At 35.5% G+C, this 12,599-nt stretch overlaps 1 protein-coding gene across 7 annotated transcripts in view; it reads left to right on the top strand.

Annotated features, from left to right (window-relative positions):
• The window catches only part of AKAP6 (A-kinase anchoring protein 6), a 475,966-nt gene that overhangs the window by 376,081 nt on the left and 87,286 nt on the right, over window positions 1–12,599 (top strand). For all 7 annotated transcript variants that reach the window (XM_019754539.3, XM_019754535.3, XM_074328130.2 and 4 more), the window contains one exon: window positions 2,142–2,366. In XM_019754539.3, coding sequence (XP_019610098.3) covers window positions 2,142–2,366 — 225 coding nt within the window. The remainder of the gene's footprint in view (window positions 1–2,141; window positions 2,367–12,599) is intronic.

The raw sequence follows: 12,599 nt of genomic DNA, 5'->3' as shown, positions 1-12,599 counted from the left end.
TTTAAAAAATTTTTTTAAAGAAATAATACTCCAAAAATATTTTGAATAAAAAGCTCTCCATGTACCTTGGTGACTTGGAGGAGTGCCAGTGTTCAGTTTCTGCCATGCTTAATCTAGGTGATTAAAAAACTGCATGTTTAAATCCTTGCTTTCTCATCTAAATTCACTACACTCTGCAGTTGTAGAAAGTAAGTTAAAACGGTAAAAGTTGTTACTCTGACCTATTGTTACATTATTTTTTAATAGTAATTAATGGCTTTCACATTATAATATAGTGATTTAAGCCAGAACCCACTAAATTGTACAGAATTCGTTGATCTCCTACAGTAGAAATGTGGCTAGTGTGACATTTTAAAAGGTTGTTTACTAAATGAGAGCAACTCTATATGCTTATGGATAAAGCTATAGTCTGTTTACATAGAAATAGGACTGTATCTATTTCTAATTTGATAAATAACACTAATCTTTTTAAAAAATTGTTTCAAGTATTGCTTTGTCAACAAAAAATTTTAAATCAACATAATATTAAAGAAAGCTACAGAATATTTAGTTATCCTTTATGAGTCAGCTATCTTAAAAATGGTTGTCATTTTGACAAAAAACATTATTTGAATACAATATGCAGAGTTTTGTAATGATTTAGGGGGAAGGAAGGATGGAGGGAAGATTTTAACAAAACCTGTGCCACCCCAACACCACCAGCCATACTGCTTTAATTGGCATGATTACATTTTAATTGGCATGAAAAAAATTTAAGGACAAGGATTTTAACTTCTAACAATAGTAAAAGAGAGGGATATGGTTTTTAATATTACTTTCATCTAAGGTGAACAGTGTGGAATGGAAATACATTAGAATGAAATGTCAGTGGTGCGTACAGTTTAATCTGTGAAATTTTGTCCCCTGTGCTGCATATTACTCTGTCTCAATTGCATATTAAACAACCCTATCAAGGCAGGCATTGGCATCTGCTGTGCTGACACAAATTGTGAATTAAATGAAATTGATGTCCTCTGTCGTATATTTATGAAGACGGACCATTCTCTGAAGTATTCTGTTTATGAAGAATTTATGATTGCAAACTGTTCCAGAACAAAAAAGTGGCAATAAATTCTTTTTTGTGACCCTACCCTCCAAGGGCATTGATCTCACCTCCTGCTGCTACTTTTGTTACAGCATAAAAACAATAGCTAAATCTGGATCCCACTGAGGGTCTTCAAATGATCAATATTTGCACCATGAAAATATAAGGGTGTTGGCAAGAGAGGCTATTTTTCTGTTACGATCTCCTAAAGATACTATTTACAGAGCACTACACAGCAGATGAACGTTGACTTAATTTTATTGTGTTTTAAAGCTTATTTTTGTAGGTTTAATTCATCATTATAGATTAACTCTTACTGATTCTCTGAAGAGAGTCTTTTCCACACAAAAAAAAAAAAAAGAAAGAAAGGAAAAAAGCCCTCCCGACTGAACCTTCATGATAGTTAACCTTAGAAGGCTTCTAACATAGTGGATTGGGACTTATTTTAACATATATACTGGAAAGTCTGGCATCCACAGATGCACAGTGGAAAGAATTGTGGGGTTGAACTACTTCTAAGTCAGGTAAAATCAGCAACCGCACCATGGAGGCTAACCCTATTTAAGAGCCCTCTGTTACATGGTTTGGGGAATTGTACTAAACAAAACAAAAATTGGAGTGTAATTCTGCATGCACAATCTACTCTTGGCCTCTTTAGTATATTGATTAAACTCAGACTTCTGTCTCTTGAAAATTTTATGCAGAGAATTTTTAAGTATAAACTCCCATCGTGAGAATTCGAATGAATTTTTATCAGCGTCCATGGTGAACTTATAGGTCAAAACTCCTTTCGGTTAATGGAAATTATAAGTGAATGAGGTCTTCTTAAGCCTCTAGTGGTAGTCAGAACAACACACATTGCTTAAGAATTCGAATCCTAAATGGAACAATGAGCTAATCTGAACTGAATGTCATTCTTGAGGTGGCAGGTGTGGCCACTTTTCAGGTGGCTCTTGTTACCAGCCAAACTGTGATATGTTTTTGGTACCTAAACTAATCTATGTTTTTTGTTTTCTGTTGGTGTGTTTTCGTGTTTGTTTTTAATTTCATGCATTAGAAAACCCTAGGAGAGAAGATCCAGGACACAGTGGCAGGGCACAGTGCGTCAGGGTCACGTGACCTGCTCTCTCCTGAAAGCGGAAGCCTGGTAAGGCAGCTGGAGGTCAGGATTAAAGAACTGAAAGGGTGGCTAAGAGATACAGAGCTTTTCATCTTCAATTCCTGTCTGAGACAAGAAAAGGAAGGAACAATGAATGCTGAGAAACAACTGCAATACTTTAAGGTAATAAAAAAACAATCAAAGTTGATAAAAAGCTTTCTTTATGGTAGGGATGAAATATTTATCAAGTACATAAAGTATTATACCCTTGTATCTATGTATCACTGTGCACTTAAATGTTTCCTTGAATTTATAGACACCCTCCACATTTCTTACATGCCAACGCCTGTGTGTGTATAAAGATGAACATTAAGCATATCAAATACACATTGTATAGGGGAAATCTCTGCTGCTTGGGAGTTTTGTGCAAAGCCTGTGGAGGGGGGTGCTTTGATAAATTAAAAGCAGACCAGCAAACCCTAAAGATTACTGAGGATTTTGAAAGGCCGACCTAAAGGTTCTATAAATAATGTGGCTAAAAATACTTCCATTCATTGATCTGATAAAAGCACATGATTTAATTGAGGACCATCCATGCTGGCAAAAGGAAACCTAATTTTTACATATGAGAGAATCACCTATTCATGGAGGGAAGAAATAAAGAGGTTCCTAAATTATAGGCATCGTCCATCGTAGACAAATGCCAACCTTAGCGACACAGCTGTATGTGTGTTCAGTGTATGACGATGAAGAAGCATTTCCCCATTTGTTTCCATAGTTTACACACTATCTATTAAAAAGCAGTTTAACATTCAATTTTTTTCTCTTACTGCCCATGCCAGTCTGTAGTCCTTGAACTCTCTTGTAAAGGCAGTAATGGTTTGGGGTCTGGCTGGTGTCCGCCTGAGGCTTTCGGGTTGTAGAATACGAATGCAGTAGCAAGAAGCCTTCTGACATGAAAAGTCTTAAAGGGGAGAAAGGGGAAAACCAAGAGGAAAGAACCTCTTGGGACCAAGCAGCTGTTTCTTCTCAAGGCCTCCCAGGACCAGGTTTTATTCATCTCACACCCTCTGCCCTGCAACCTCCCAGCAGTCTGTCAGAGAATTTAGTTATAGTCACATGTGGTTCCCTTTCCCTCTGCCAGACAGGCAGGCTCACCTTTCTCACCAGCACGGTCCAAGAGCAAGCACCCTCAAAGGCGAGACCACAGTACTTCCCAATAAACTGTATCACACACCTACAAGTTAATTTGGTTGAAAATCTCTTCTGCCACTGAACTGACGCGACCAAACTGGAAGTTAAATGAAAGCCTCTTGCCAAGGCAAGTGAGTTTCACTGTCGAAAATCTAATCTCCAGATGATGTGTTATTTCATCTGTACTTGTCTTACCCTAACTCCTGTTGCAGGGAGATGGAGTCTTCCCTTGGTGTTATTTGAGCTTAATAATATGTGCCTTAGAAAGCATCCTGATCATTTGTAGGCTGGATGTTGTGAAATATATTTTTTCTCTATAGCACCCATATTGCAGCTTTAGTGACTTGGTTAATGGCTCCAGCCAGTTGTATGACCTTGGTCATGTTTCTTGTATGATCCTTGGTGCGTCAATTTCTTCATCCATAAAATGAGATGCTGATAGTATTTATCCCACACAGTTATGAGTTCACATATATAAATTATTATTTCTACTTTCTTTAATGGTGCATTCATTGAGGGATAGAAATACCTTAACATTATAAGCCCAAAGATGCTGCATAATAATAGAAAACAATAACAAGAAGTTTGTTATTACAGATATTTATATACCTACCTTCCTACCCATATACACAGATATTTGAAAACAACTTTTTTTTCACATTCGCTATTATTATAAATGGAAACATGAGCAGTTCTGCATTAATTTTGCTAATGTTCCCAAAGGACATTGCTTTAGCTTTGTATTGTCTTATCAACATCATTTTCAGCTAGGTCCTAGTAAGAAATTTAAGAGTTTAAGGGACAGAGAGAAGTCTCTAGATTTCCAGATCATTAAATAATTCCTAGGAGTCCTAGTCATTTGCTAACACTTTCTAGCCGCAAGGGGAAAATTCACTACACCTAATTCATTATTAACCACGTGCATCTTCATGCCTAAAAGTAATCATAGAATTTTAATTTTAAAAGTACTAGAGACTATCACATGCTTTTTGCTTTTCTTCAAAGATATGTTTTCCTTAGAGCATATTAATGTTTCTAGTGTCACTATTCATTAAACTAAATGCTTTTATACCCCACTCTTACTTATTTAGCTGTTTTTTAAATGATATAATAAATACAGAGACTTTCTTACCCCAAACTAAAGGAAGAACCTTGATGGTAATGTACCCCTTGCGGTATAGTTTCCCAGCCCTGTCCCATTCTCTGCTCTCCTCACCTAAGGTAGTCATGATCCCAAACCCCATACTCTTTATTCACTTGCTTTCCTTTGATAGGAAATAATATTTTAAATTCCAGTTGTAACTTTATTAAATATAGTACATTTTAGTTAAACATTATTAAATGGTAATCATGTACGTTCATTTTAGGACTTCCTTTTTCATTTAATATTGTAATGAAAGTATTTATTCATTGAATATAGCTGTAATTCACTTATTTTGACAATTGTATACTATTCTATTGCGAGTGTATACATGTATCTCATTTAATGCTAATAGCAGCCTATGAAGTTGGTATTAAGATCCTGATTTTGCAGTTCTGGAAACAGGCACATGAAGGTTAAGTTTTGCATGTCCGAGATCACATACAATGAGTGGTAGAATTAGGTTTTAAATCTAGGGCTGTCTGACTCTAAAGTCCATTCTCTGAACCACTATGCAAAATTGGTATTTATTGATATTTACTGAATGCTCTTCCATGTAAGCGACTCAAAGGGAAGAGCAGGGCAGACCATCGTTTCTTTCTGGTAGGTTCATCAGTCACAATCTTCAGCAATTTAGTTAGAATGGCAAACAGCTTCAGCTGTTGATGATTTTGAGAGGTGAAAACATTTGTGTTTTGTTTTATATTTTTGTACTATATCAATGTAAATTTCTTTGCCATGTGTCACTTTTTTTTGTTGTTGAAACTTTTCAAGTTTCTTTGAGATTATGGAACAAGGATGATTTTTCTTTATGAGCAGAAACACTAGTCACTTCTAAAATTTTGAACTTGAGGAGTTTGATCAGATCAGCTAAGTGGATCTAACATGGTAGCACATTTTTTTTTTTTAAAAAAGCTTTATGCATGTCTGTTGGAATAAATGTCTTTCCTAGCCAGAATTTTAAATATTTCTGAGTTGTTTACTCTTTAGCGCTTAGTGTATGATTAATCAAGAATTCTGTATATTACCACATTCATTGGAAGAATCAAACCAAATGTTCGTACTACAATAATAATGTAATGTTTATAACTTGTCAAAATCATAATTGGTAAGCATATGCAGAATAAAAACTTTTTCTTTACCACAAATTTAAAGAACAGATACCTCCTGCCTTTCTAAGTGATAAAGCTGCTCAGATAGGAAAGTTATTAAAGAACCTTTCCATGTGGGAAATTTTTGTTATATTCTGCCCCTTGGGGGTTCCCAAATGTCTCCTGCCATCATTGGTCACAAAGAAGACAGGCTTTATCTATAGGGTTTAGCTTTATGATTCTCCATTCTCTCAAATCTCAGACTTTTAACAGGATGAATTCCTTTATATGACACCCAGAGTAATGATAGATGAGCCACAGTACCGTACCCAGGAGAATGGGGAGGGAGAGTGCTGTATATAAAAAGGAAAAGCCATCGCTTTGTAGACACAACTGTTTCCCTCTCAGAGCTTGGTTTGGGTTCAGAGAAGGGATCTGGATCTTAAGTTTTGAGAAAAAGAGAAAAAGCAATTGTGGAATGTATTCTTTTTCTTTAAGGCGGTAAGAGTGATAAATGTGGGATTAGACACAAGGCAAAAATCTACCTAAGAAAAAAAAAGTCAAAGCCCAGCACAGGGGGAGACGTGAAGGTGATAACCTAAGAGCGCTGATACAGAAATGCAAAGTTGTCAAGGAGTAAACACACCAGAACAACGAAATGTGGAGAGCGTATCAGATTTAATGAGGCCAGTTAGCAAAGGGCCCCATAGAGTTGCGTGTGCGGCTTCAATGCCATTGGCTGGAAAGCACTACTTTAAAGATGACCCTTTAGAGAGAAAATAAAAGAATTAATTAATCATATGTTCCTTGTATCCCATAACCAAATTCATTATTCTAAAGACTCAAACTAGGGAGAAATTATTCATTACCAGCTAACAGAGGGCTGTAGCACTGGACTGGGCCTAGAATCAGCCTCAGAGTCAATAGTCAGACTTAGACAGTCTGTTGAGGTTAGGCCTTGCCAAGAGGCTCTGTCATCAAAAAGGTGAATGAGTGAAGTAGATTTGGTAATCTCATCAATGATCAATGCCCCAAATGTGCTTAGCAATTTAAATTTGACCAAGCACTTTTATGTATGTTATTCTACTTAAACCTGACACAAATTATGTGAGTTGAAAATGTGATCACCTTCTTATGTGTGTATTTGTTTATTTTTATGGATAAAGAACTTGAAATGTGCCGAGTTAATGTGACCTGTTTGAATCCACACAGAAATTGGCAGCAAGACAGAGCAAAAGCCATGGTCTTTTGAGTTCAAATTCCAGTAGTCTCCCATTCCAATAGTCACTCACTGACCCTTCGAAATAAACATTGAAACCTCGTTTTACTTTAAATCAAGCGTTGCCAAACATATTCTGTAAAAGGCCAGATAATGCAATTTCTGTTGCAATTACTCCCCTCTGCTGTTGTAGCTTAAAAGCAGCCACAGACAATATGTAAATGAATAAGTATAATGTGTTTAATAAAACTAATTTACGAAACCATTTACAAAAGCCGGCAATGAGCAGGATTTGGTCCGTGGGCCTTGGTTTCCTGACCCTGCTCTAGATTACAAAAATTATTGTAAACATAAGAATTGTTATTGTCTGCATTTCCTTTAAGGAAAGGAGGCCATTCTGGAATTGCATTAGGAGGGATAAAATGTTGTTTTTTAATAATTGTAACTATCACAACTCATACTTGTCCAGTGCTCGCAAGATGTTAATCACCATTTCTAAATGTTTTGCCTGCATTCGCTTATTCAATCCTCATCATAATCTGAGGTGGGAGGTTTATTATTCGCTATGCAGACATGAGCAAACTGAGGCAGGGAAAATTGAAGTCTGTTACTCAAGGTCATACAGTTAGTAAGTGATAGAGTCAATAGTCAGACCGAGGCAGTCAGTTCCAGAATCTGCCACCACTTTGTAGACTCAATAGTCCCTAGGGCAAAGCTCTATTTCTGAAAAGAGAAAAACACATTATAGTCGTTCTCCCTTATCTGCAATTTTACTTTCCGCAGTTTCACTTACCCACCGGAAATATTCAATGGAAAATTCCAGCAATAATCCTAAATGTTCACTTGTGCACCATTTTGAGTATCCTGGTGAAATCTTGTGCCAACCCACTCCATCCTGCCTGGGACATGAATCATCCCTGTCCAGTATATCCATGTGGCATAAGCTACCAGCTCTGATTGTCAGTAGCCATCTGAGATATCAGTTTGACTGTCTGGCGGAATCTCAGTGCTTGTTTTCAAGTAACCCTTATTTTACTTAATAATAATTGCCCCCAAAGTGCAAGAGTAGTGTTGCTGGCAATTCAGATATGCTGAAGAGAAGCCTTAAAGTGTTTCCTTTGAGTGAAAAGGTTAGTATGGTACAATAGGGTATTTTGAGAGAGAGAGAGACCACGTTCACATAACTTTTATTACAGTACGTTGTGATAATTGTTCTCACTTATTATTAGTTATTGTTTTTAATCTCTTATGGTACCTAATTTATAAATTAAACTTTAGCATAGGTATGTATGGATAGGAAAACATATAGTATATGTAGGGTTTGATCCTACCCACAGTTTCAAGCATCCACTGGGGGCTTGGAAAGTATCCCCCACAGATAAGGGGGCACTGCTGTAACTGGTAGCTTACTCTATTGCTCCTCATCGTATTTCTCAATACTTCAGGGCTGGAGGAAGTTAACAAGTCAATGTTTTAAATCTTGGAAATTAAAATCTTTAGAGTAGTTCAGTGTTTAAAAGAATTTCAAATTAACCATAAGCATTACTAATTACTCTGAAAAGGAATATCACTAATACACTTCTACAAAATAAAGAGATAACTAAAAGAGTTAAACAGTTCATATGCTTTAAGAAATATTTACCCAAATCTCACTGTCTAATTTCCAGAAATAGAAATAAGACCAATCTAGTCAAGATCTTTAGAGGGAATTTCCCATGTCCACTATGACCAATCTCAAAGGGCACTATAAATAATCACACTTCATGGGTCACTCCCCAAAATCCACATTTTTAAGGAAACGAGCTTGAAAGATACGAGAAAATATTTTGGAAGTTTTGAGATATGAGAGAGGAGGCCGTGGCTTCTCCTGGTCCAGGAGCTTCCCTACTGCTGTATCCTGGAGCCATTACAAACTTTATACTGATGTGGTCGGCAAAGCTGCAAACAAAGAATTACAGTCATTCAGTCTGGCTGTAACAAAAGTGTGCAGAATGCTTTCAGAATCAAAGACGTCAGACAGGACTTTCTTTTTGTCCTACATATATATTTTTAAATGCTCTATATTGACTATGTGTGTTTATCAAACGAAAATACTGAATTCAGATTTTATCCGATATTTTCCCCTACCATATATAAAAAAAATCCATCACCTAACACTTCTTTGGAAGTAATTTAAGTAATTGGATACAATCCAGAACTGCCTTGTAAAAATAATTGGCTGGGTTAAGGTTGAAATTCAAAGATGGATTCAAATAAATGTTATTCATACTACCATCTGGGGGTGGTGGGAAGACCCACAGGAAATTTTTATTGGCAGTCTCAATGCAGCCTTCCAAAGTAAAAGAAAACGGAACAACAAAGGCCTAATTCTTTCTGAGTACACCTTTTACTAGACTAAGATGCTGAATGATTCCTGTCAAGTGAGGGGTTCTGCCTGGGTTGAGAATGCAAGGATATAGCCATGTACTCATGTCAGGCATTGTTGTATTACTGCTATCAGGTAAAGCAGAGTCATGCAAGTTAAGACTGCAGTGCTGCTCTAGAAAGATGAGGGAGAGAACACACCCTTCCTTACTCCATTGCTGCCTAGAAAACCACGACCTGCATTTAGATTCTGACCACCGTGATGAGCATTTCTATTCTTCATTGATTTCTTAACATCATGTACATGTTATTTTCATTGTTAATATACTCAAATTAGGAAGAAACTGGGAGAAAAGAATTGCAAAGGTGTGTTCATGTTCTCCACGTAAGTGTGGGATTTAGAGCAGTGAATCTGATCCACCGGAGTGGAAAGGCTTACGCATGTGGGTTCAATATGCTTGGGTTAATCTTGGTTCAACCTATTTATAATCGATGATTTCCTTAATGCTTCAGGTTTCTCATCTTAAAAATGGGAATAATAATAGCACTTACCTCACAGGGTGATTGTGAGTGTAAATGAGATAATATATATGAAAGTTTCTTAAAATGAACCTACCTAATAAGACCGCTGTATATTTTAGCCATCAGCATTATAATTACTATAGCACAGCCACGTTCTTTTTAAGTTATTCTTAATACAGCAGAGTAAATAAATAAAGTAAATATATAAATAGTAAACAGATACACAAAATTCCACAGGGTTTCAATTACTTCAGGTGAGTTGTGTAATCTGTAGAAACTGAATTATCTGTTGGATCATTGACCTATTACCATTTAAGTAAAACCACAGGAGAATTGTTTTCCTCTCAAGACTAGAATAAAAGGAGTTAGAACATGTCCCAAATTTGCCCTTTGACCTATTGAAAGGACAGCTCTTTTGAGGTGCCAAAACCAGGTTCCAGATTATCAAAGTGGGTCTTCACATTAGGCTTTTGAGTAAGGTGGTAAACCAGAGGCCATTTTCTTCCCCACTTTCTGTCTCCCTGAACTTCTTTTGTAAACACTCCCTTTCTTTATCATATTTCACCCAGATAATTGACACACACACACACGCACACACACACATGCACACACACCAACACCAACACACAATTAGACCTTTATTTAAGGAGATAAACAAAATTTATTTTTTTAGTGTTCACCTTGACTTGTCAGTCATCTTCTATAACTTTACTACCATATCATTCTTTTATAACTGACTAATTAATAGTGTTTATTAAGTATTCTCACGAGGCTCTGTTAGTTGGCAACATTATGATCTAGGATTTTCAGTTGTATAATCTCATTAAGTAATTTCTCTTTTCTTTGCCTGATATTCTTTATTTGTAAATTTAGGTTTTTGGACTGAAAAGATTTCTTCAACTCTAGCATTCTGTGATTCTGTAACAGCCATCTTTTTCCATTGGTAAATGTATTCAATTCTAGATGCCATTTAATTGTTCTAAATAACAGTTTCAGTCTCACACAGAACTTCTGATTATATAGCCAATTCTGTACCAAGATTTCTGTTCACTTCATGGAAAATGATTCATCTTTTAAGCCAAAGACATCTTTTGAACCAAAGTCCTAATGTTATTGCCTTTGGCACCACAGTAGCCAACTTCCTCTTTGTACCCATTTCCTTTCTACAATTATAATAGCTTTATAATTTGAGTAGAGATGCTGATCTAAAATGGAAGAGAAATGTTATTCCTACTTAAGAATTTTAGTGAGGATGGTGGCATAGACAACATGAATATATATATATATGTGTGTGTGTGTGTGTGTGTGTATATATATATATATAAAATTATATATATATATATATATATATATATATATATATATATATATATATATATATATATATAATTTTATTTTATAAATCATCAGGACTTGGTTGATTTAAAATTAGAAAGAAATATACCAATACATTGCAGGTGCAGTGATGACAAGCAAATCTACTTGTAAGAAACGGAAGACAGAACACTCTTGGTTAAAATTACCAATCAGGTTGAAGAGGTGGAGGATTTGAATCTAACAGAACTAGAGACCCTGCAATTAGAGGCCTAGATTTATTACTTTCTCATCTGTTAGGAACCTTGAAGTTCTTCACAATATATGTAACGACTTAATATATCCTTGCCTGTCCTTTTGTTATCAATTTTTTGCATGTTATTTTAGGTGAATTTCTTTTTTTTTTTTTTTTTTTTTTTTTTAAATTAAATTTATTGCGGTGACAATTGTTAGTAAAATTACATAGATTTCAGGTGTACAATTCTGTATTACATCATCTATAAATCCCATTGTATGTTCATCACCCAGAGTCAGTTCTTCCATCACCATATATTCGATCCCCCTTACCCTCACCTCCCCCCCACCCCCCTTACCCTCTGGCAACCACTAAACTATTGTCCGTGTCTATGAGTTTCTGTTTCTCATTTGTTTGTCTTGTTCTTTTGTTGTTTTTGGTTTATATACCACATATCAGTGAAATCACATGGTTCTCTGCTTTTTCTGTCTGACTTGTTTCGCTCAGCATTACTCTCTCAAGATCCATCCATGTTGTCACAAATGTTCCTATATCATCTTTTCTCACTGCCGAATAGTATTCCATTGTGTATATGTACCACAACTTCTTTATCCATTCATCTATCGAAGGACATTTTGGTTGTTTCCATGTCTTGGCCACCGTAAACAAAGCTGCAATGAACATTGGAGCACACGTGTCTTTATAAATTGCATTGTAACCAAATCTAAAAGTCTGTATCTTTTCATAAGAACATAAGCCCATTCGCATTATTTTCTTGCTTAAGATTGCTGAACTTTCCTCTCATCACATTCATTTATTCATTCAATAAATATTTATGGACACCTACCATGTGGCAGGCCCAGGTCCAGGTGTTAGCAATGCATAAAGCTTACCCTGTTGTCTTGTTTAAATATTTTGCTATAAGGCATGTTGTTTTGTTCATTTTTACTTTAGTAAACTGAAAGTTTTTAAAAAATATTTGCTTTATTTCCAATATGAAGAATGAATCAGTCTCTCATTGATGCCACTTTTAAAATGGAAATTGACTGGCTTTTTCCTCTTTCTCCACCCTAGTTCTCCATTTTTATTGATATAATCTTGAATTTAATTATTAGCTAACATTATTTTACTAATATAATTACATTATTTCTCATACTTTCAATAATTTCCTTGATATTTGCATTATACTTTTTACGAATATGAAAAATAATTCAGAATTAGTTCTTTAGAATACTGATTTTGTTGCTCAACATCAATTTTTTTTATATACCACGGTTTTTCTTTAATTATTTATTTTTTTCAGTTACAGTTGACATTCAATATTATTTTATATTAG

This window comes from Rhinolophus sinicus, chromosome 3 (genome assembly GCF_057876585.1).
Source record: "Rhinolophus sinicus isolate RSI-liver-muscle chromosome 3, RSI-T2T, whole genome shotgun sequence".
Taxonomy (NCBI): domain Eukaryota; kingdom Metazoa; phylum Chordata; class Mammalia; order Chiroptera; family Rhinolophidae; genus Rhinolophus; species Rhinolophus sinicus.
Note: the sequence above shows the minus strand (reverse complement) of the source record. Positions and strands in the feature narration are given on the sequence as shown.